Source organism: Triticum aestivum, chromosome 4B, assembly GCF_018294505.1.
Source record: "Triticum aestivum cultivar Chinese Spring chromosome 4B, IWGSC CS RefSeq v2.1, whole genome shotgun sequence".
Lineage (NCBI taxonomy): Eukaryota > Viridiplantae > Streptophyta > Magnoliopsida > Poales > Poaceae > Triticum > Triticum aestivum.
In genome coordinates, this window is record NC_057804.1 from 546,213,576 (window position 1) to 546,239,934 (window position 26,359).

General features: G+C 46.7%; 1 protein-coding gene across 1 annotated transcript; it reads left to right on the top strand.

Annotated features, from left to right (window-relative positions):
• The first annotated feature begins 4,596 nt into the window (after positions 1-4,596).
• LOC123095168 (expansin-A12) lies at positions 4,597-5,929 on the top strand. Its single transcript, XM_044516978.1, has 2 exons — positions 4,597-4,823; positions 4,927-5,929. The coding sequence occupies exons 1-2, from the start codon at positions 4,679-4,681 to the stop codon at positions 5,553-5,555; spliced, it is 774 nt and encodes a 257-aa protein (XP_044372913.1). The 5' UTR covers positions 4,597-4,678; the 3' UTR covers positions 5,556-5,929.
• The last annotated feature ends 20,430 nt before the right edge of the window (positions 5,930-26,359 follow it).

The window sequence follows — 26,359 nt, forward strand, 5'->3', positions numbered from 1 at the left end:
TTGAAGCTTGATACGTGATGGCGATTTATGGCGTTAAGGAGTCCCTTGTCCGTGCAATTTTTGCAGAATAATGAGATTGCGTCTTCATCGCGACAGTTCTTGACCTTGTCCTTGACAAGGAGGAATCTGGCCCAAAAGTGATGTACCGTCTCTTGGGACTGTTGTCTGATGTGGGAAAGATCGCATGAGTCTGGGTGGGTGGGTGGAGTTAAGTCTGAACCCCGATCCGATCTGTGACCCAGAGCTTGAGGAGTTTCCGAACTTAATAGTTCGGGTTCCAGGATGTCAACCAATGTTTCTGGCCCACAGTCCGACTCTAAACTCGGAGTTCAGGGCATGTCTTCCCGTGGGCAGGTATCCGGCTCGGTGAGCTTGGAAATCCGGACATATTTCGTCCTTAATATAGCGGAACAGTTGTTGCATTGCTCCTCCACCACCGCTATCTGATGAGTGATCGACGAAGATTCAATCTCTCCCTGATCGGGTTTAAGCCCAATCCGATCATAGTCCGTAGCAACTCCCAAAGCGGCGATGCGATCCAGGAGCCCGTTTAAAGACGATAACTCCGCTGCATCCATCTGCTCGACGTATTCCGAGCTGACGTGGAGACGATTTTCGATGACCCGAGAGGTCATTGTCGGCCCGACGGCCGAACGGGCGATCATAGTAAAGTCGCCCAGCCGGAGGGTTTGGCCTGAGGCCAGGGCTCCCCCGGAGATGATGTTGTCCTTGATAACAAGGCGAGCCATCAACCCTATCTTCGACATCACAGTGGAACTCTCAATGAAAGCACCAATGTCGGTGTCAAAACCGGCGGATCTCGGGTAGGGGGTCCTGAACTGTTCGTCTAAGGCTAATGGTAACAGGAGGCGGGGGACACAATGTTTACCCAGGTTCGAGCCCTCTCGATGGAGGTAATACCCTACTTCCTGATTGATTGATCTTGATGATATGAGTATTACAAGAGTTGATCTACTATGAGATCGTAGAGGCTAAACCCTAGAAGCTAGCCTATGATTATGATTATTGTTGTCCTACGGACTAAACCCTCCGGTTTATATAGACACCGGAGGGGGCTAGGGTTACACAGGGTCGGTTACAGAGAAAGGAATCTTCATGTCCGAATCGCCAAGCTTGCCTTTCACGCAAAGGAGAGTCTCATCCGGACACGGGACAAAGTCTTCTATCTTGTATCTTCATAGCCCAACAGTCCGGCATACGCATATAGTCCGGCTGTCCGAGGACCCGTTAGTCCAGGACTTCCGCATACGCAACGGCGGTATTTGGTGTCAAATTCTTCAGATCGATTCAAGGATTCAACAGCGGCGAGTGCGGCTCCGGGACGCTGATCCTTAGGGACACACACACAAAGACTTCTCGGGTATCATTGGCAAGGTCAGGCCGGCTCCGGTATGGGAGCGGCGATAGCAACGCGTCGTGGCTCGTTTTGGCGCGGTAATGGTCGTTCGGTGGTTCATGGACCTCGATTTAATTTTTATTATGTCTGAGGTGTTTTATACTTCTGGTAAATCTTTATAATAGATCTGATCTAAAAAAAATGGACAAATGGCTGCAGATTATGGACTCCAAGGCGAGGGAGGTTCCCCGGCCAAACTCAACATGAAGAAGAGCAGAATTGCCCTGATGAGCGGTTCGGGTACTCTTGAGGCCATGGCTCCTAGGATTGCTCTCATCCTGGCGGTGTGATGCGGTATCTCCCATAGTTGCTCCTTACAGCATGTTCGCACACTCTGATGCAAGATAACTGAGGAAATTGTTTCATTTCAAGTGAATGGGACATGCGAGGAGCCTTTTGATCTAAAAGTTAACCAAAATAAATTTGACATGGCCGTGAGCAATAGGCTAGATGTCGTAAGCAATGACCACCACTCCATTAGTCCATCCATGCTTCATTGTTTTTAGAATCACATGGAACAATCTTGTGATGTCGTTAACCATGCATGACAGGGAGCTTAAAGTCCACCGTACACTGCACGCAGCACGGGAGACACAAGATCCTACGACGCTACTAGTAGTATCACTCCCTTCATTTCATAAGGTAGTGCGCCCACGCTTTCTGAGATCAAAGTTTGACTGTAAATTAACCAACGAGACCGACTGCGACAGAAGCAAAAATTATATCACTGAATTCATATCGAAAATACAAATTCATTGGTATAGTTTTTGCTCCCGCCGTAGTTGAATCTTGGAAAACGCGGACGCATTATATTGTGAAATGAAGGGAATAATATTTTTCCCAGAGGAAACTTGATGTCAACACATGACTGTGTGACCGAAAGCTGGATCGAACGATCTCTACCTTGGAGTGGACTTTTGGCGCCGGTGCAGACGAGAGGAGGGAGCAACAGAGACTGCAACACCACATGCCCGGATTCTGTTATACTCGGAAACAGTTAAACATGGGTGCATGTGGGCAGATTAACAACAAACCGTCGGCCGGTTTCACCAAGTGGCCTCATCTGCATTCAAGGACCCCACGGAATGGTTCACGTTTCCACGTAATTTTGTCGTGACAAGTGTGAGGGATCCCTTCCTGGCCCTTATCACATAGTACTCCGGCCGACATGATGGGCTGATCATGAGCATGCATGGTTCCGTACCATGTCATGAGTACTGGCTAAAACGTTGCTACGTTCCAGACAAGATCAGACCAATCGCAAAATTAGCTTGCCGGGGAAGAAAACTAGTATGTAACCCTCAGAAGAAAGAGGCCAAATTCCTTTGCTTGTCTCGCTATTTTCAATTTGCTTGCGAGCTCTTATTTCTCAAATGTTTTTTGCAGCATTAAAAGCGGAGTACAGAAAAAATATTTGGGTATAAAAATATAATGCCCCCATTTCTTTTGCACAATATCTCAATATCAGTCGACTGATTTTGGGATTTGGGTCAGTCGATTTTGAGAAGGAAGAAGGAAGCGCCGACGGAGATGAAGGAGACGGCGAGGCTGCCGATGCTGGGGAAGAACAACCCAACTATCTTAGGATGGTGGGTGCAGGTTCGCGGGAGAAGCAACCCCGCTATCTATCTTAGGTTGGCGGGTGGGGAGTTGCTTCGGATTTTTTTGGTGGTCGCCAGGCTTAGAGGGATGGCCCGCGCCGCCGGCCGCGGGCGGCGGAAGCAAGCGGCTAGACTTGGGCTAGATTGGGCGGGGGTGATAGAGGAAGAAGAGAAACAACGATTGGAGGCTGAAAATAAGCTGTGTCCGTTGGATTTTGATCCAACGGTTGAGAAAGGAGGAGGAAGATCAACTGCTTAATTTTTTTTTCCAGGCGACCGACATAGAGCCGATCCCTTACTTTTGAAACTGGTTGTTTAAGTACTACTCCTACTACTTAAATGATAAACCATAGAGGGACAGAATGCCGCTAATTTGCATCCAAACGAATCTCAGCAAAAGAAAAAGACCTCTCAATGTCAGACTTATCTTTAACCGAAAACGATGAAATCTGAACGCATTCAAATCCAAAGGTTTGACCCCGTAATCTAGCAGGGATCGCGAGTATAAAATTGAGGTCATACCGATTAAGAATAGCACTAGCCGTACATGTAGAAACAGCTGCCCTAATAGTCCAATGTCGAGGCCCTAGAGTGACAGTTTTTTCAATGCCCTAGTGGCTACTAGTGTGTGCATGGCAGTTGACTTGCCGCAAAGCAAAAGAGTTTCTTCACGTAGATTCCAATCAACCGAGCAAGACAAAATTAAGCTCGAGGCCCGCGCGGGAGAAAAACTAATCCTCCCGTAAATCATGCCAAAATTACCTACCTATGGTGCTAAATTCCCCTAGCCCTCACCCCTAACCCTAACCGCTAGTACCTGCCAATGGGGACCAGGCAGTAACAACGAGCGCAAGTGGAGTAGTAGTAGCTTCCATTTCTTGGCGGGTATCAGTTTTTTTTTTTTTTAGGTAATGGCGGGTATCAGCTGGGCTGAGCAGCGCGTCAAGCGGCTCAATCCAAGGGCCCGCGTCGTGGTTCGGTTGAGGCCTAGGGCTAGGGGCTTGCTTACCGATCCAATGACCCTCGGTAACCACTCCATCGCCAGTAATCCCCATGTGACTCAGAGCGGCCGAGACTCGTGAGCTCACGTGACGCCTCCGCCTCCGGATGGTCGAGTTGGTTTACTTCTGATCGAAATGTTAATGCTCATCGCTCGTACGTACTGTACGTCTCCCTCCCAGCTGATGATTGTTTAATGTTGATCCCAAATGATTAAGACGTACTTGCACGGATCAGTGGAACCTACTAGGGCACAGTGGGCCGGTTCTGCTGCTTGCCAGAGAAGAAAATGTAAATGGAAATAGTCGGCGGCCCCCTGCAGATCGGCCAGCGGAATCCTTCGAAAACGTAGCGGAGCAGAGACTTTTTTTCATTTTTTGGGCGGGAGAAAAAGAGTCAGGAATCGTGCATGGCATGGCATGGCATGCATTTAAGGCGCTGGGTGCAACAGGGCCGTCGACCGCCTCGGCGGGCACGTGAGTCCTCGCCGGGCTTCGCGCGCGCCGATCCCGTGCCTCAATCGCCGCATCGCTATTTAAGCACCGCCGACGCCATGGCTTTTCCACCTCCTCACTTCACTCGCCTCCCACGTCGCCTGCCGATCGAGTGCACCCACCCACCACAGTGCCCTGTGCCCGAGGCCATTCCGTACGCACTGGAGATGGCGCGCAGGAGCGGAGTCTTGTCGCGCTTGGCCGTCGTCGTCGTCGCGGCCTACTGCCTCGCCGCGGCGACGCCTGGGGCTGCCGACTGGATGAGGGGCTCCGCCACCTTCTACGGCGGGAGCAACGCCGCCGGCACCATGGGTAAGTGACGATCCACGACTACTCCTCGCTTTGCGTATTTGCATTGCACTTTTGCGCGCCGTGGATATGTACTGATCGAGGATGGCGTTGTAACTAATGGCAGGCGGCGCTTGCGGGTACGGGAACCTGTACTCGACGGGGTACGGGACGGACACGGCGGCGCTGAGCACGTCCCTCTTCAACGACGGGGCGGCGTGCGGGGAGTGCTACCAGGTGCAGTGCGACCAGGGCAGTTCCCCGAACTGCAAGCCGGGGGTGACGGTCACCATCACGGCCACCAACCTCTGCCCGACGGACTACTCCAAGCCCAACGACAACGGCGGCTGGTGCAACCCGCCCCGCAAGCACCTGGACATGGCGCAGCCCGCGTGGGAGCGCATCGGCGTCTACCGCGCCGGCATCGTGCCGGTCCTGTTCCAGCGGGTGCCCTGCTCCAGGAGCGGCGGCGTGCGGTTCACCATCAACGGCCACAGCTACTTCGAGCTGGTGCTCATCACCAACGTCGGCGGGCCGGGGTCGATCAGGGCGGTGCAGATCAAGGGGTCCAGGACCGGGTGGACCACCATGTCCCGGAACTGGGGCGCCAACTGGCAGTCCAACAGCTACCTCAACGGCCAGTCCATCTCCTTCGCCGTCACCGCCACCAACGGCCAGAAGGTCGTCTTCCAGGACGTGGCGCCCAGCAACTGGGGATTCGGCCAGACCTTCACCAACTACGGCCAGTTCTACTAGCGATTCCCGCGCGCCGCCGTGCGTGCACGCCGGCGCCGGAGCGCTCCCGCGCCTTCGTTTCCGTTTACGCTTTTCGATTTCGCATTTGGGAACTTAAGTAAGATTAGCTGCATTCTCATGGATGGGAAGTGGTAGGTAGGTAGCTAGGTGCCGCGCGTAGGGTGGTTTGCATGGCTGAGGTGCCTGATCGATCAATTACCCGCCGTGCTTGCCGCCTTCCTTGCGATGACCGGCTGATGTGCTAGCTGAAATGGCGCCCCGATCCTCGCTGCAAGGCGCGGACTGTTTACTGTTGACCACCGATCCATTGATGATTTTAATTTATATAATAGAATGTGATGGCCATGGTTTCTGACTTTGACCAGTTAAATAAATGCATGTGCGTGGTATGCTCTTCACGAATGTGCCCAAGGGTAAAATGGGGGTGGACATCGAAGTGTGGTCTGAAGTAAACGATGAATTGGATCACTACGTTATTACATGTGCCTAAAGTGTCCTTGAGTCGAGAACCAATGTACTCCCTCCGTCCATGAATAAGTTGTACTTCTATCTTTTTTTCCTAAGTCAAAATTTTAGAATTTTGATCAATTTTAATGAGAAAAAGTAGTAGCATATATGACATCAAATTGATATATCATGTAACTATATTTCAAAATGAATCTAGTGATACTAATTTAGTGCCATATATGCTGCATGCAGCAATTTAATGCGGCTGAAACTCTAAATATGTGACCACTAAATAACAAAAAAAATACATGCAATGATGAATTTTCTCTTAAGCCTTGCATGCAGCGATCTGATGCACCTGAAACTTTGAATATGTGATGGAGAGCTATAAAAATAAGACTTATAAAACGGAAAAATTAAGATAAGCCCTCTAAACCGAAAAGGAGGGAGTAACAGATGGTTCCGCTCAACTAACGTAATGGTTGGACCTTTTGAACTCGTATTCCTTGTGGAAAACTATCTTTTCATGTTTGGATACCACTTTTCATATTATTGGCACTCACAAGTACTTCTCTGTATCAAAATATAAGATATTTTTGCAGTTTCAGTTGAACTAAAAAAATATTTACATTTTAGTAGAGAGGTAGAACATCCTTCATTTCTCATATGTTGCATCTCCTCTCTTGGGTACACAGGGACAAAAGACCACGAATGTTGGACCTGCCCTTTATGCATAGTCATAGACAGGTGTCGCAAATCACTTTTGAATAAAACCCCGAGGCAATATATATTACTCCCTCCAATCCAATCAATTGTCGTGGCTTTAGTACACCTTTGTACTTAAGTTGTACTAACGCTATGATAATTATTATCGATCGGAGGGGTAAATAAAATCAGCAGTTACAAAAAACAGCCTCAAAAGAACATGGTATTAGTTCTCAATGAAATAAGCACCTTTTTTTCTTCTGCGCCCATCGCGGCGTGCTGTGCAGTTTTATAATGTTCTTGAATTCTAAAATGTTGTAAAAACTTGAGATTTTTTTAAATCCTCATGAATTAAAAATATATATAATACGAAAAAAGAAGAAGAAAGACAGTAGAAAAACTGAATGGAAGAAACAGAAAAAAGAACCCGGAAAAATCACTCTCGAAAGTGTTCGGAGACCACGTCCTGCAAGTTTTGGGCCATCACATATTTGTTCGCTCCTTGTGTGATTGTGCGACATGTTGTCATCGAGAGCGACAAATAGGGTATTCCATTTATTTGTCGCATCAACTATATATCGCCCATTGTGAGTTGGAATCAATGCCCGCCTATACGCACATGCTCATGAGACCCATACCATCAAGCGTTCTTTCGATTTCGCTGACAGTTCCCGTTTTTTTTCTTTGCTATACTGTATGTCAGCAGCATAGACCAACACAATTGTTTCTTCAGCTTTTAGTTAGAGCACTACTTTGGGTCGGAGCACTGGTCTTCAGTGATGTGATGGCAGTCTATGTCCTGTTTGTTTTCTTTTCCATTTTTATTTCTTTATGTTTACTTAATTTTTCCCTTTTTGTTTTTATTCTTCTGTTCGGTTTTTCACTTTGTCCTGCTTCCATTTTTTGTCTCTATTTTATTGCCTTTTATTTTCCTTTTGTACATAAAAATCTTTGACATACGTGATGAAAGTTTTGTAAATGCAAAATGAACATTATGTAGTGAATTGACACTGAGCATTGCTAAGCTACATGTTAAAAATATTTTAACACAATGAACATTATTTAGACACAAGATGGCCATTTTTTTAATTAACACTGAGCATTGTTATATACATGATGAATATTTTTTAAGACACGCTGAACTTTTAAAAATACACCCTTTTAAAAATCATAATGAACATTTTTTTAGATACATACCGGCTTTTCTAAAAATATGCAGTGAACATCTTTTAACACATGATGAACACTTTTTCAAATCCATGACGAATATCTTTTAACCCATGCTGAATAACTTTCAAACTGTCAATGTTTTTTAATGCACTAGAAATTTTGTAATACGTGGTCTTCTTTTATAAAATCAGCAAAAAAAAGTATTTTATGTAAAAAAACAAAATAAATGCATTTTACCATATATAGACACTCCCTTGATTTGTGGCATTAACTTTCGGAGCGGCCTTGCCTCGCTTATAGCGGGACACAAGCTCATCCCGAAACATGTTCCGCTAATAATTGGTCGGCCCAAGAGAAAGTGCATGGATGAACCAAGGTACATGTGAATCAACTTCGAAAAACACATTTTGAAATGCTAAAAAAATCTGAATTTTTTTTTGCACGGTTCATGTACATGTTCTATGGTTGTGCATGAAGTTTCACGGGAAAATAACTTTCTTTGTGGCCTCAGCAAAAAAGACAAAAAAATGTGTCATGAAGCGCTATTTAGAAGCTATGAAATTTGTCTTTTTATCACAAACAAAATAAAAAGACATTTTCCACAAAGCTTTGTGCCGCGCATACACATTTGTGAACATGTATGAGTGCAATTTTCTTTTAGTTATTTCAAATTTTAATAAATGCTTAAAATACATTTTTTTAAAAGTGGGTGCATATGCCCATGCGTGCAAGACGTGCCCTCTCTCGGCCCAAGTAGCTTATTGTAAGTGACTTATCATTCATCTCAGTATTTTCATTTGTTCGTTTTTTTACTTTTGAAAATATTTATGTACATATTAAATTGGAATTAAAAACCATGAGTTTAAAAAAATTATGAGTCTAACAACATTTTAAGTTTAATTTATGAAAAAGATCGATAGCATCAAAAAATGCTAGGACATTTAAAAAAAATAACGTTTAAAAAAATGATGCATGTACAATTTAATAAAATGAAACTCTCTCAGTCCCACAATATAAGAAAATGTTTCACACGATCCCAATAAAGTAAGTTAAAATTATGAAAATATCCACACATTTGAAAAATAGGTTAGATCAATTTTTTTCAAATACTTATCGCATAGTTTTAACAAAATGTTGTGACAGCCTGATTTTTGGCCCTTTCTTTTTTTCCTGAGGTTTTTGCGTGAGTCTTCTTTTTCCGTGGCTTTGTGGTCTAGAAACTGAAGAAGATGACATCTTCTTCCTTTCCAGAGTGGCTTGTCATACCCAAATCTTTCCCTAGACCCTGTCATTTTCATCCTAGCCCAAATCTCAATATTCTTTTTATTGGGAATATTCCTTTTCTATTAAAGGAATTGTCATTTTTGCCCTAGGTTGTGAAGCAACCTATATTTCCCTCACTCCTAAAATTTCCAAATAATTCTCATAAATTTTTTGGGTCATATCTTCCTCAAATGTAGCAAAATATTTCACTTGTCATGTTTTCTATCATGCTCAAATAATTCCTTTTCTATAATGTCATGTGTGGTAGGTTGTGAAGGAAGTGCTATTTTCCCTTATCCAAATGACCTCAAACTTTTTGGACACCTTTTCATGTCCAAATAATTGCCCTGTGCCAAAGTTCAACTTTATTTGCCTAGTCAATCTTCCTCAGTGATTTTTCAAAGTTTCTGTCAGGCAGAAGCCATTGCGAAGGAAGTACTAGCTAGGAGTATCCAAATGAGTTGAAATTTTGCACACTCCTTCATGTGATCATATTAACCCTCTCCACACATTTGTAGCCCCATCCAATCATCTATGTGATCACATGATCAAATCTATGATTCTGGCAATATTTTCTGGTTGTGAAGCAAGTGTATTTTATATTGCTCCAGAAATTCTGATAAATTACCAGATCATCATCCTACCATAAAACATCTCTCCACCCAATTTGGGATCATTTCATTAATCCATTTGCCCTCCAAATTTTTTGCAAGTTTCTGGTCAGTGGAAATGTTTGTGAAGTACCATTTTGGTTTATCCAATTGGTATGAAACCTTTTGCAACATCTTTATATGATCAAATAACTCTGCCTTGCCCAAGTTGAGCTTAAGTTGACACTCCATGTGAGTGCATCAACCAAATCTTGATTTTGGACCAGACTATGCAGTTGTGAAGCCACTGTATTAATTCTTGATCCATTTCCCTCCAAAATGCCCAGGATTATAGTCCTTACATAGATAAACACCCCAGACATAACATTTGACCTATAGCATCTCTCTGTTGATCACACTTAGTTGATCAAATTTACTGCAGTAAACTTCAGAGGTTGCTTACCATTTAACCACATCATTTTTCACCAAGCTACCACCGCAGTTGAGACCCACCCAGGAAGGACTAACCCCCAGACATCGTTTGGCATCGCTTGTGGCACTGTGTGCACTAGTGCGCACGGTGACCGCCTCTCTGGCATGCCATGGACGCGAGCTGGATGGTTTCTAGCTCGGGCCCCTTGAGGGAGTCCAGGATAAGGGGGTATCCGGACAGCCGGACTATATACTTTGGCCGGACTGTTGGACTATGAAGATACAAGATTGAAGACTTCGTCCCGTGTCTGGATAGGACTCTCCTTTGCGTGGAAGGCAAGCTTGGCGATTCGGATGTTAGATCTCCTTCTCTATAACCGACTTTGTGTAACCCTAGACCCCTCCGGTGTCTATATAAACCGGAGGGTTTAGTCCGTAGGACAAGAACAATCATAATCATAGGCTAGCTTCTAGGGTTTAGCCTCTACGATCTCGTGGTAGATCAACTCTTGTAATACTCATATCATCAAGATCAATCAAGCAGGAAGTAGGGTATTACCTCTATCGAGAGGGCCCGAACCTGGGTAAACATCGTGTCCCCAGTCTCCTATTACCATTAGCCTTAGACGCACGTTCAGGACCCCCTACCCGAGATCCGCCGGTTTTGACACCGACATTGGTGCTTTCATTGAGAGTTCCACTGTGTCGTCACGATAAGGCTTGATGGCACGTCTCGTTGTCAAGGACAACATCACCTCTGGGGGAGCCCTGGCTCTAGGCCAAACTCTCCAACTGGGCGGCTTCGTCATGACCGCCCGATCGGTTGTCGTGCCGACGATGACTTCTCAGGTCATCAAAAACAGCCTCCACATCGATTCGGAACTCGCCGAACAGATGGACCCAATGGAGCTCTCCTCCCTTAATGAGCTCTTGGATCGCATCGCCGCCTTGGGCGTCACTACGGACTATGACCGGATCGGGCTTGAACCCGACCAAAGGGAGATTTACTCTCCGCCGGTCACCCATGAGATAGCGGTAGTAGAAGAGCATCATGCGAATTCTCCCTCTATTTTGAGGACGAACTATATCCGGATTTCCGAGCTCTCTGAGCCGGACACCCGCTCGTGGGAGGACATGACCCAAGCCCCGAATTCAGAATCGGGCGGTGGGCCGAAGAAATTGGGCAACATCCCGGAGCCCGAGCCGTTAAACTCGGAAGCTTCTTGGCCCCTGGGTCTCAGATTGGGTCAGGATTCGAATTCAAAACCACCCACCCACCTAGATTTATTCAATCTTTCGCATATCAGACAAGAGCCCCAAGAGACAGTACATCATTACTGGGCCAGATTCCTCCTTGTGATAAACAAGGTCAAGGACTATCACGAGGAAGACGCAATCTCCCTCTTTTGCAAAAATTGCACGGACGAAGGGATCCTCAACGCTATGGGTCGCCGTGACATAGTACACTTTGCTGACTTAGCGGCCATAGTGCAGAAATACTATGCAATGAAAAGCGCTTGGAAACCCCAAACAAACTTCTGGGATAATCCGGCTCTCACTAAACCTTTCGTCCGAACCAAAAGGGCAAACTCTCGTAAGTTACTTGATTCAATTACCAAAAAATCAAAGCCCGATGCAAGGCGAGGAACCGTATTGGAGGAATGTCTCAATGGGCCATGCAAAATTCACAGCACACCGGATACCACGCCAACAGATAGCCTTAGAGCATGTTGGATACTCCGGCAGGTAGCAAAGAGCGGCGAGGATCTCCTCATAAACCACATAACAGAGTAACATCCCACCGGAAATAACAATACGGTATTGACAGTCTTTGAGACTTTCGCCTCAAATAATAGGCGCAAGCGAGCTCAACGCAGTCTCGCCGAAGTTTGCCATGTGGCAACAATAAATCTGTGGAACGACATGGCTATAACTTACAATGCCAGTGACGAACCTCAATTCCGAACAGTCCGGGCAACAGCCGCTTTGGTCCTTAGTCCAATCATGGTCGGCTTCCGGCTCACTAAAGTGCTCATGGACGGCGGAAGCGGACAAAACCTCATCTATGAGGAAACCCTCAACAAGATGGAAATTGACAAGAGCCGCATTGAGCGAAGCAGCACGACCTTCAGGGGAATCATCCCTAGTCGGGAGGCGCGATGTGCGGGAAAAATCACACTGGATGTGGTATTCGGCACGCCGGAGAATTACAGGTCCAAAGAAATCACATTCCAAGTGGCCCCGTTTAACAGCGGATACCACGCCCTCTTAGGGAGGGACGCATTCACGAGCTTCCAAGCTATACCCCATTACGGGTACATGAAGCTCAAAATGCCCAGGCCCAATGAAATAATCACTCTAGCTAGTGATCCGGACGTCGCACTCTGTGCCGACAATAAAATTGCTGCACTAGCCCTGGAGGCATTATCAGAAGCCCTCGCGACTGAAGAACTGACAACACTGTGAGCCACAGTGAACAGAGACGATGTGATACTCGACAAGCGACCCAAGTCCACCTCTTTCAAACCCGCGGACGAGATAGTCAAATTCCAGGTCCACCCAACGGACCCTACAAAGACAGCTTCCATTGGGACACAGTTGAACCCCACAATAGACGCCGCACTGCGAGATTTCCTGCGTGAGAATTGGGATATTTTTGCCTGGCATCCTTCAGACATGCCGGGCATCCCATGCAGGCTGGCCGAACACAACCTCAATATACTGAAAGAATACAAGCCAGTCAAGCAGACTCTTAGGTGCTTCTTAGAGCCTAAGCGGCAAGCAATGGGAGAAGAGCTAGCCAAGCTACTCGACGCCGGATTCATCAGAGACATCAAACATCCGGATTGGCTAGCAAACCTGGTAGTGGTACCAAAGAAGGACAAATCCTGGCGCCTATGTGTCGATTTCAAGGACCTCAATAAGGCTTGCCCCAAGGATCCCTTCCCCCTCCCCCGCATTGATCAAATCATGGACGCCACCGCAGGACACGTCTCATTGCGTTTCCTCGACGCATACTCCGGATACCATCAAATAAAGATGGCGGAGTACGACCAAGCCGCAACGACCTTCATTACGCCATACGGCCCCTTCTGTTTCAACACCATGCCTTTCGGGCTCAAAAATGCCGGTGCAACCTATCAATGCATGATTCAAACATGCCTGGAAAAACAAATCGGCAAAACAATAGAGGCTTGCGTAGATGACGTGGTCATTAAAACAAGACACGTTGAAACTTTAATAGATGACTTGAGGCTCACGTTCGACAACCTCTGAACATACGATATCAAGCTCAACCCGGAGAAATGTGTCATTGGTGTACCCTCCGAGAAATTGCTCGGCTTCATCGTTTCCAATAGAGGAATTGAAGCAAATCCGGCAAAATCCGAGCTCTGTCACAGTTGGCTATCCCAACAGACCTCAAGCAAGTTCAGAAACTAACAGGATGTGTGGCTGCCTTAAGCCGCTTTATCTCCCGATTGGGAGAAAAGGCACTGCCTCTTTATCACCTTCTTCGATGCACCAAACACTTTGAGTGGACGGATGCGGCCATGGCCGGACTAGAAGAAATAAAGGCACTCTTAGCCACCAACCCAGTCCTGACCGCACAAAATACTGGCGAGCCCATGCTATTATACATAGCGGCAACACCAAGTTGTAAGCGAAGTGCTCGTCGTCGAACGAGAAGCAGACGGAGTTCCCGCTCCAATAGGCGGTATATTACGTGTCCACTGTCCTCACTCCATGCAAATCTCGGTACCCACACTATCAAAAGATAGCGTACGCGGTCTTCATGGCATCCCGGAAGCTACGACATTAATTTCAAGAGTGTTCGATTACGGTGGCCTCCGAAGTACCACTAAATGATATAATAAATAACCGCGACGCAACGGAACGAATTGCTAAATGGGCTATCGGGATCCTTCCGTTTGACATAACATACAAACCACGACGGGCCATTAAGTCGCAAGTACTGGCTGACTTTGTCGCCGAATGGACAGAAGCCGAACTCCCTAAAGAGTATGGCGCGTACTCCAATTTGATCATGCACTTCGACGGCTCTAAAATGTTGGCCAGATTGGGAGCGGGTGTTGTCCTGACATCCCCCACCGGAGACACGGTCCAATACGTACTCCAAATATTATACACAGACTCCAACAATGCAGCCGAATACGAGGCTCTGTTGCATGGTCTTCGGATGGCAGTCTCCATGGGCATCCAATGCCTCGAAGTATGCAGGGACTCGAACCTCGCAATATCTCAGATAAATGGAGACTTTGATGCCAAGGATCCGAAAATGGCGGCTTACCGTAATGCCGTCCTCAAAATGTCAGCTCAGTCCGAGGGGCTCAAATTCCAACATGTGGTCAGAGAAAATAATCAAGCGGCGGATATCCTCACCCGCATCGGCGCTAAACGCGACCCCGTCCCACCTAATATCTTCTTGGAAAGGCTGTTCAAGCCGTCCGTGGTATGGGAAGGGGAGTCCGGCAATATTAGTCCGGCTCCGAATACAACCCCAGATTCCCAACCATCTGACGTAATCGGAGGCTCTGCCACCGAAATAACACCTTCGGCCCACGAAATCATGGATGTCATCACCTCGTGGACCGAGCCCTTCTTAGCCTACCTAAATAGGCAAGAGCTCCCTCAGGACCAAAATGAGGCACGTTGTATTGTGCGATGTTCTAAGGCCTGCAAAGTCCATGAAGGAGAGCTCTACAAGAAAAGCACTACCGGAGTTCTCCAAAGATGCATCTCCGAAGAGGAAGGGCGGAAGCTCTTTGCCGAAATCCATTCCGGACTCGGCGGGTACCACACTGCAGCTCGGGCACTTGCAAGCAAGGCCTTCTGTACAGGTTTTTACTGGCTAACAGCCCGGGCAGATGCACAGGACATTGTCCAACATTGCGTTGGTTGCCAACTCTTCGCCAATCAGAGCCATATGCCCCCTACCGCTCTCCAAACAATCCCCATAACTTGGCCCTTCGTGGTCTGGGGACTGGACATGGTCGGACCTCTTAAAGGGGGAAGCCATAAGAAAAAATACTTATTGGTCATGGTGGACAAGTTCACCAAATGGATAGAAGCCAAAACAGTTAAAACGGCCGAATCCAGACCAGTGATAGACTTCATATCAGGGGTCGTACACCGTTATGGTGTCCCCCACAGCATCATCACTGACAATGACTCAAATTTCACAGTCGATGAGGTGAAAACTTGGTGCGGTAACATGGGCATCAAGCTCGATTACGCCTCTGTCTATCACCCCCAAACAAACGGTCAAGTCGAACGTGCAAATGGTCTCATCATGAGTGGCATCAAACCCAGACTAGTGCGATCCTTGAAGGAATCACACACGCATTGGGTCGAGGAGCTCGACTCCGTACTCTGGGGGCTGCGGACCACGCCTAATCGTACCATCAGTTACACACCATTTTTTATGGTGTATAGTGCAGAAGCAGTGCTACCCTGCGACATAATCCTTGACTCACCTCGCGTGCACATGTACGAAGAGAAGGAAGCCGAACTAGATCGGCAGGACAACTTAGATGCTCTGGAGGAGGAGCATGACGTCGCAAAAGCCCGTTCCGCATTCTATCAGTAACAGGCTCGAAGGTATCAAAGCAGAGAAGTACAGGCCAAAACTTGTAACATTGGCGAACTAGTTCTATGCCTCCCCGAGAAGAAGAAGGACAAGGTCAAACCCAAGTGGGAGGGTCCCTTCATCATTGATAAAGTTCTCACCGGAGGAGCGTACCGTCTGCGCAATGCATCTGACAACAGACTCGAGCCGAACCCATGGAACGCGACCAGACTCCAAAGATTCTACGCCTAGTGCCAAACTCAGTGTTCGTCTCCTCACCTCTGCTTCTTCAATTATGTTCTCTTTCTTCCTTTCTCGTCCTCTTTTCCTTTTCACATACAGCTTTAAAAAACTGTATGGATGCTTTGATCGCTCCGGCCGCACTATGCGTGCACACTATACCTGGGGGCTTCCTATACTAAAGCTAAATATAACTACTTTAATGGCTCCCTGCCAGCCACATATGCATTTTCTTTCCATATGTGCCTTTTCTTCACCATTATATGCACCGATATGACTTAAGTTTTGGCCATGCTGGGTTGCCTGGATCTTGTGTTTATGCCCTACGTTCCCGTTAATTTGGCTAGGGCATAAGGGGAGCACCTCTGCGACTGTTACTGCCGGTTCAGCCGAATGTGTACCTCAGACTGGGTGAAGCCGAAAGCTAGCGTTCTTAAGGGAATATTCGGTCGGTGAACAAAAGATGTTTTCGTTTATTACAACGTTTCCTGCACTTTTGTTCGTAGTTCGGACATGCACATCGATGCATGCGCACCCAGGGAAAGGAACCCCTAACGGAACTATTCTCTCTGGAAGATGTTTCTTACTATCCATGTAATATAACATAACTAGTTGGGTACTTGTCTGTTCAAGCACTTATGACCCCTACGCCTAGTTTCCATGCATACCCCGGTTTTTCATAACTGTGTGGGTATTCGGATACACTTCAGGCTATCAGGTCCGGGGGCTGAAGCGAAAAGGTCCGCCACGACGAATGATTTTCAATCCGGCTAGGGACTACATAGGTCCATTTAATTACATAGTCACTTGGACTGGCTATATTCTTCCTTTATACCATCCAACAGGCTGTCTAGCCTACAATCCTGTTGGGAATACTTTGCGGCTAACGCTACTTGGTCATATACCAGACTTACGGGTATCTCTTGCCCATCTGACCCCACCGGTCCGACTTCGGCCATATGGTTCGGGTCAGCCTTGGTGTATCGTGTCTTCACCATGGCCCAGGCTTCCCTCGCACCTTGTCGGCAGGCTGATATCTTCCATAACCGGAAGCGCCGCCGTGCTCCTTTGAGCATCTCCACAAGCTCTCTCATGCCTCCTTGTAGGGAAGCGGATGGCCACAAGGCCTGGGCAATACACTGCATCACCTGCCGCGCTCGTTCGTGCAGTTGTGAAAGATCTTGCAGCATATCGCCTGCGGATCCGGGCATCTCCTCTTCAGGACGGCCTGTCAGCATACCTACAGACATAACTCTGTCAATATGCTTCCTCGCTGAACTGTACTACAGTTCTTTTAAGCACTTACTATAAATGCCACGTCGAAGCCTCCTGTTCTCCCTCATGGAGTCAGCGAGCTGAGCCCGGATATCTTTTAATTCGACGCTCAGTCGGATATTAGCATCTTGGAGATTATTTTTATCTTGAATAGCCTGCATCAGCACACGCTCGCCCGCCTTCAGCTGACTTAGTAGATGTGGCTCATTATCTTCCACAATCTTCGGATTCTCTCCGGGATTGTCTGCAGCATCTTTTGTTAGATTTATAAACCATGCCGAATAAATAACTGGTATACATCCTTATAAATTCCGTTATCAAGGCAAAGTCTTACCAGAAGAGGCCTTTTTTGATTCCTCTTGTTCGGCAACAGCGGCCTTCAGCTGGGTCTTACATTCCTCCAGCTCTTGAGATAAATGGGTATTCTTCTCTACAAGAACCTATGCATACAATGATCCTTAAATTAGTTGTGCCAACTGTTTCAAGTCTCACGGGCTACTACTACACATACTTATCAAATTTTCTTACCCGTATATCCTTCGCATACTGGTCCATCGCTCTGGCAAGTCCATCTTGAGCGGCACGAGTATATGCGTCTCCGGAGTTGAAGGCATTGAAAGCCTCCTCGGAGAAAATACCATTGTGGATTACAGCCCATCTGCGCCGGTGATTCATGGCGCTCTCCACTTCAGAGTTTGTAGCGGAAAGCCTGTCTGCATCCTCTGTGGGAGGGAAATTCGGTGTTGCCCCCACATCAGCCTCCACCCCGTGAGTCCGGTTCAGGAATCCGGCTGCTTGAGGCGTGGTCGGCAGGGTCTCCGGATATAGTCTGGCGGATGTGTTTTCTGCCAGGACATAATGAAAACTGTCACGTTTTGGTAAAGGTAATCACGGAGCAAGCTTAATTTGTACCTCTACCCCGGCGTCTCAATCCTAACCGCCTTCCTCTTAAGCCTGCCCGGCCCGGGTGCCCTTTGCTGATGAGCCCCCGTGGGCTCAGCACGGCGTCCTGATGGTCGATTCTATAAAAATACAACAAGTACGCTTAAGGCACGACATAATTCGGAAGTTAGGGCTCCGACTTTACTTACATTCGACACCGGGAGCATGCCGGGATAATAGGCAAGGATGGCCACCAAGGCGTCGTCGCGGCTTGCTTTATAGAATGTCCCGTCGACAAGCTCCACGGATATATCCGGATCTTCTTCAAGTCCGAGGTCGAGAGCCCGTCCAGGATCCTCTGGCTGCGGAGGTGGGCTGTTGAACTCTTCCACTGCCCTTCTCAGTTCCTGCTTTGAAAATAGCAGGATAAATGATTGGTGACAAAGGACACAGGGATGAATAGAGTCGAGTGAGGAATGACAGCTTACCCTGCTTGGGGGGGTTGTACATGGAAAATCCATCCCGCGGCTTAATGCAGAGAACTCCTCTTCTTCCCCTTTGTACAAATCGGACAATATTTTTGCTAGTGCGGTGGTGGAGTCCAGACCTTTACGACCGCAGCGGGTGGCGTCGTCTTCTCCGTTGAAGTGCCACATGGGTTTCCCCCGATATTGAAGTGGCTGTAGCCCCGCATTATGCATATGGACATGACTTCTATTATTGTTAATCCTGATTTGGCCAGTATTTTTATCCTGCCCATCAGATAGAGGACCTCTCTATCACCTTCCTCCTGGGGGCTTCGCTGGCGCCAGTTTTGGCGTTTCTTCAGCGGGGCGTTGGTGAACTCGGGAAGGCCCGGCCGGACTGGGTCCGGAAGGGGGACAACATCTACATAAAACCACTCCGAAGGCCAGTCTTCGGATGCCTTCTTTGGAGTGCCGGACAGGTATCTGGCCTGGGCGACGCGCCATATTTCGGCTCCGCCCACTTGATATATAGATCCCTCCTGATTGTGTGGGACGAAGCAGAATAGCCTCCTCCATAACTCGAAATGAGCTTCGTAGCCCAGGAATAGCTCGCAGAAGGCAACATACCCTGCGATATGCAGTATGGAGGCAGGAGTGAAGTTATGCAACTGGAGGCCGTAGAACACTAGGATCCCGCGGAGGAATGGGTGGATTGGAAACCCAAGCCCTCTCAGCAAATATGGGACAAGGCATATCCACTCCCCTCTAGATGGGTTCAGAAAGTTCTCCGCTTGCTCCCCGCCATTATAGGTGTCTAGTCCGGCTTGTACAGGGACCATATATGCAGGTGGAAGGAACCCTCGGGTCTGCAACTCTACTAGACGGCTATGGGGGACTGTCACGCCCGATATGCGACCCTATCCAAAAGGAACTCGAAGGTCCCACCAAGGATAGACCCGCATATTGAAACACTTTTGCAAGGTGGATATCATTACATCAACATTACATAATAGATGGGGATACATACATAAGGCATACAAAGCCACACGTATACAACATCACAATACATAAGAGCATCATTCGACTATGGATGAAACGCAAACAGAAACTCAAACGACATCCACCCTGCTAGCCCAGGCTGCCGACCTGGAACCTATCCCTGATCGAAGAAGAAGCAGAAGAAGAACTCAACGCAAGCAAGCATCACTCTCACGTCATGATCATCGCACAACCTGTACCTGCAACTGTTGTTGTAGTAATCTGTGAGCCACGAGGACTCAGCAATCCCATTACCATGGGTATCAAGACTAGCAAAGCTTAAAGGTAAAGGAAGGGGTAAAGTGGTGAGGTTGCAGCAACAACTAAGCATATATGGTGGCTAACAGACGTAAATAAGAGCGAGAAGAGAGAATACGGAACGGTTGTCAACTAGTAATGATCAAGAAGTGATCCTGAACTCCTACTTACATCAAACATAACCCAAAGACCGTGTTCACTTCCCGGACTCTGCCGAGAAGAGACCATCACGGCTACACACGCGGTTGATGCGTTTTAATTCGGATCTGGTGTCAAGTTATCTGCAACCGGACATTAACAAATTCCCATCTGCCTATAACCGCAGGCACGACTTTTGAAAGATTATACCCTGCAGGGGTGTCCCAACTTAGCCCATCATAAGCTCTTGCGATCAACAAAGGATATACCTTCTCCCAGGAAGACCCGATCAGACTCGAAATCCCGGTTTACAAGACATTTCGACAATGGTAAAACAAGACCAGCAAGACCGCCCGATGCACCGACAATCCCGATAGGAGCTGCACATATCTCGTTCTCAGGGCAACACCGGATGAGCAATCCGTACAACTAAAACCAGACCTCAAGTTTCCCTGAGGGGCCGCTGCAAAGGGCTCTAATTCGGACCAACACTTGGACAAGCACTGGCCCGGGGGGGCTAAAATAAAGATGACCCTTGGGTTAATTACTCCGAAGGGAAAAGTAGGTGGTGGTGAGGCAAATGGTAAAACCAATGTTGGGCCTTGCTGGAGGAGTTTTATTCAAAGCGAACTGTCTAGGGGGTCCCATAAATCACCCAACCGCGTAAGGAACGCAAAATCCGGGAACATAACACCGGTATGACCGAAACTAGGGCGGCAAGAGTGGAACAAAACACCAGGCATAAGGCCGAGCCTTCCACCCTTTACCAAGTATATAGATGCATTAATAATATAAGAAATATTGTGATGTCCCAACATAATCCTGTCCACCATGGAGCAATCTTCAACTTCACCTGCAACTAACAATGCTATAAGAGGGCTGAGCAAAGCGGTAACATAGCTAAGCAATGGTTTGCTAGGAAGGGTGTCAAAGGTTAGAGGTTCATGACAATTTGGGAGGCTTGACGAGCAAAAGATAGGAAATGCAACATAGCGATAGAACGAAGCAACTAGCATAGTAATGATAGTAGTGAGATCCAGGGTAGCGGTCATCTTTCCTGAAATCCCGCTAGGAAGAAGAACGAGACCATGAAGAAGATGAACGGATGAAGCCACGAAGACGAACCAAGCGTAGACGAATGAATCCTCACGATCGCAACGAAACGGGAACTATCGAGAAGAAGCACACAACATGGTAAACACACCACACATGAACAAGACATGATGCACGACCAAGCATGATGCATGACAAGACTACATGAAGCTACTCATGGCAAGGGATGATGCAAACAAGAGCAACACATCAAGGCAAGTTTAAATGAGGTCGGGAACAACATATAACAATTCCGGTAAGTCCTCATATGCATATTTCGAAATTGGTCCAGATCTGAATAAACCCTAAGTTGATGTTGTTAAACAGCAAGTTAACATGAACCAAGATGAACTACATGAGATTCTAGTCAAGTTACATATAAAGTTCATTAGATTTGGAGCTACGACCTAGAAGATATGAGCAAAACAAGTTAAACATGGCATTGATGCAAAATGCACCCAAACATCAAGCAAACACCTCAAAACAAGGATGCAACATGATAATATGAAACTACATGCAATTCTAAGCAAGTTTCATATAGAGCACACTCAAAACGGAGCAACGGTTCAACACATGCACTCTATACAAGTTATAGCAACAATCTGTCCAAAACAGCAACTAGGCATATTGCAAGCACCAAAACAACATGCTACAGTACCACAATATGAAAACAAAAAGGCATGGGCATGATGTACAGGTAAAGCCTAACAAAACATGAACACTGAGCTATCTCCAGAAATCACTAGAACATGCTCAAACACACATGGCAAGATTGCAAATAATAACAGTTCAGACTTTGCAGAAAATAACATCAGGTTGCAATGTTTAGAGCTATCAAACAACATGTTACAGGAACTTACCATGGCAAACAAAGGCATGGCATGAATCTACTAAATGCATAGATCAAATGTCCTTTACTGACCATGAGCCAAAAAGGATTAGAAGATATGATGGCACCCATGTAAACATAGCAAGTTATATTACAGATTCAAACATGGCAGGAACAACGATAAGTAGGCATGTTGATGAGCTTGTACCACTCACCACAGAGCAATACATGGCATGGCAAGGCAACCAACAGTAAGAAGACATGATTTATGAAACAATCCAAGGCAAGAACAAGTTCATAGCATGCAAGGTTCAACTACAACAACCTTGGCAAAATTGAATAACATGTAAACAATCTGCCAGGAAACATTTTGTAGCAAAAGTAGAGCACAGAAATGACATGCTAGACTACTCCATAATTGCAAACAGGGGCATGAATGGATAGACAATAACCATATGTTCAAAACATCCTTAATGAAGTATCTCAAAATAAGCATGGATCACTCTGTAGCATCATGTTTACATGGCATCAAAATAACAGCAGAACAGGGACTAAAATCAGCAACATCACGATGCCTAGTTTGCATGCTTGTGCTAGTCACCACATTGATCACAAAAATAAATGGCATACACCACTACAAATATGGCATGACATAGATCAAAACACATGTAGACATCAACCTCATAGGATGCACACATCAATCATGGCAAAAATGACAAATGAGCATGTTCTGTTAACAGACAGCAGACAACATCAACTAGCACTCTTGCAACGATGATTCAGGCATCAAGATGGACCCAAATGAACATGGTGCAATGGAATGAAATGAAGTACTCGTTGAGACGAACAATTTGACATATTACACGCACAAAACGGAGCTACGGATGCAGAGATATGATGCGCTAAACATGACATGATAATGTCAAAAATATTCGGGACTTGGTGGTTTTTCAGGAAAAAAACGGAGTGAGCGCAGATAGCTAAAGTGTGCACGGGCAGGTTTTACTGGGCTCTTACCATTGGGCTAAGCCCAGGAAGAGGAAGCAGGCCGGGGGGGAGCTGGGCTGGGCCTTTGCTTCTACTGGGCCTTGGGGAGGCCAGCCCACGAGGCCGGTGGCCTGTCGTCGTCCTCCTCCTCGATCCAGAGGGGATCGAGGGAAGGCAGGGCAGCAGCGGCCTGTGACGGGAACAACGAGGCCGGAGGGGTGTAGAGGAGGCTGGGACGGCGCGGGGACGGGTGGATCCGGCGGCGCGGAGTGCCTCGGGCGCACGGCGGCGGCGCGGGCCTCGGGCGCCCAGATCGGGCCCGGGCGGGCCGGGGTCGGGCCCCGGCGGGCTACGGCGGCGCGAGGCGACACGTGGCAGGACAGGGTTGAACGGAGGCGGCGGAGCGGATATGTCCGGCGTCGGACGGATGCGTCCGGCGCGCGAGAGGAGCGGGGCTAGGGTTTCGGGGGGATTAGACCGCGAATTCGGGGGAGGGGACTAATTTATAGGTAAAGGGAGCTAGGAGAGTCCAAATGAGGCACGGTTTTCGCCCACACGATCGTGATCGAACGGCAGAGAGCATGGAGGGGGTTTGGATGGGTTTTGGGCCATTTTGGAAGGGTGTTGGGCTGCAAAGAGAAAGGGGGGTTTCTGGCTACGCGGTTAACCGTTGGAGTATCAAACGACCTCCAAATGGCACGAAACTTGACATGCGGTCTACCGGTGCTATACCAAGGCCGCTTGGCAAGACTCGGTCCATTCCGAGAACGTTTAACACCCGCACATGAAACAAGGTCTGAGAGGGGGCGACGGGCGCGCGCGAATGGTCCGGACTCCGAACGGACAACGGAGAGAACCGGGAGAACCCGAACGGATGCAAGTTTTGAAAAACATGCAGATGAAATGCAGATGATGACATGGCAAGATGCAACACGCAAGAAAATGACATGGCAACGACGGCGAATAACTGGAAGACACCTGGCGCATCGAATCCGGGGCGTTACAACACTCCTCCACTAACAAGAGATCTCGTCCCGAGATCTTAGGACCGAGACGGAAGAGAAAAAGGAAGAGGTGAAACGAGAAACGCAAGAGAGAAGAGGCAAAGAATCGAGAACACTCAAGAAGAAGAGAGGAACGACGAGAATGACGAGAATCGAAAGCTCACGAAATCAGATAGACTATGAAACCACTCCGGTTAGAACGAGATAAGAAACGAATATGAATGGAAGAATTTAGGCAGCACTCCGACTGAAACATGGAGGAATAGAACACGAACTTGAGAGGATGGAATGATACTTGATGAAGACATGACACAAAACCTCCGGAAAGGATTAAAAGAGTTGAATGAAAAGAACGGAGAAGAAAATGACAACTTGTGCCACGAATGAAATAGAAAGCAACCTTAGAAGAGAAGATTGAATGGAGTTGTTGAGAAAATCAACAACAAAAGGATAAGCTTGTTGTGGACTTATAGATAACATCTCAAAATTATGAGGTGATCACCAGCCGCAAACGGAAATGATTGAATAGCTGATAAGAACGAAGGAATGCAAAACTCCACTTCAAAAGAATAGGGAGAATTAATTGCACTTCGAGACGCGAGAAGAAAAGATACTTGAACTCCATCAACAAAATCTTGATGAACTCTTGACGAATGAATTAAATCATGAAGAACCACCATGAAGAACTCCGGTAACAAAAGGATGATGAGATAGAAGAAGGAAAATAATAAGATGAGCCTTGCGATGATTTAGATGGAGGTTCCGACTTAATGACCGAGGAAAATGAACTCCGGAAAAGAAAAGATGAAGACACTTGGAACTAGAATTTATTCATCAAGAACAAACTCTGAAGGAAAGGGATTACTCACTCTGATGAAATAAGAATAAGATTTATTGTATGCTTAACCTTCATCAAATTAAATTGATGACAAGCAATGGATTTTGCATACTACTTATTCTTCTTGAAAAAGGATTGAGAAGGGATAGCACAAAACTTGAGAAGGTCTTCATGAACAACCGGTAGGATTGGAAAGAATGAATGAATTAAAATGATAGTCAAGGAAAAAGAATCTTGAACGAACCGCCGTTAGAATTCGGAAATGACTGACGAAAGAGGATGAATCACCGGGAAGAATTACAAGAACAAATAAACTAGAGGGGATTTAGTTGTAAAAGAACAAAGAGATCATGAGCTGATTAAAGAACACTTGAACGAAGCACCGGGATAACTGGATAACGGTAGCTAAAATGTGAGGACGAAGAATTCTTCTGGAACGATGGCCTCCGGTGAAAAGAAATGGAAAAACAACTCCTGAAATACTCTGGATGGGTGAGAAAAAGGAATATCTGACAAATGGAATAATTCTCGAGGATAACATGAAGCTAGAACCACGAAACTTCGAGAGAACGGACAAGATTTAGAGGAAAAACTCTTCTTCAATCTTCAAATGACGATGAGAAACACCACCAAAATTACTGAGATACTCCGGGAGAATGACAACCGAAAAGGTTGAGCCAACAATGAAAATGATTTGAAATTGATCTTGGAAAGGCATCTGACTGATGGAATCCATTCTTACGTCACACTTGAAAAGAATTTAGAATAACTCCTGGGAAATTAGAAGAGTCAGGTAAGATCCTGGGAAAAGACCTGTGGGTTAGGGCCCACAAAAGAGAGAAAGAAAAACACCGTCGGAAAGGATTTGTTGAACAGATAGATGATGCATCAGAACAATTGAAATATTTGAATGAGGTGACAACCTCGAATTGATTCACACACAGATGAATCTCCTGATAAGTCTTGAGCACTCCGAAAGGATAAACTAGCGAGAGGCGAACGAGCAGGGAAAACACTTGAGCCGAGGAAAAGAATATGATCAACCCGAAAACTTGAATTAAATCCACCGGAGAAGAAAAAGAGATGAAGACAGTCAAACAAAAGAGAATTCACCGGTTGAAACAATTGAGGGAAGACTGAAGAGACTCCACACGAAAGACTCCGGGAAGAAGAGGGTGGGAGGGCGGGAAAAACAAAGGCAAATTGGAAGGGGAAAATGACGCATATCTTGAAGAGGAAACACCGGTTGAAATCATTGAGGAAAGAAAGCAAAGACTTCGCACGAGTAGGATGGATACTCGATTACGGACTCCGGTTCCGAGAAGAAGACGGGGTGGGCGGGTGGGAAAAGAAAACAACTGAGGATTGAACTTGGCAGCGATGAAGAGGCTCGAGTCAACTTGACAAGAAATGCACCAGATGAAAAGAGAAGAGAACCAACGAACGAAAAACTAACCGCGTGAACCTAAAGAAAATTTGAAGGGGAAGAGAAGTAATTCAAAACACCTACTTCAAGATTCCTTACCAGAGCGACGAAGGGGCTGAGGAGTAAAAAGAATTCC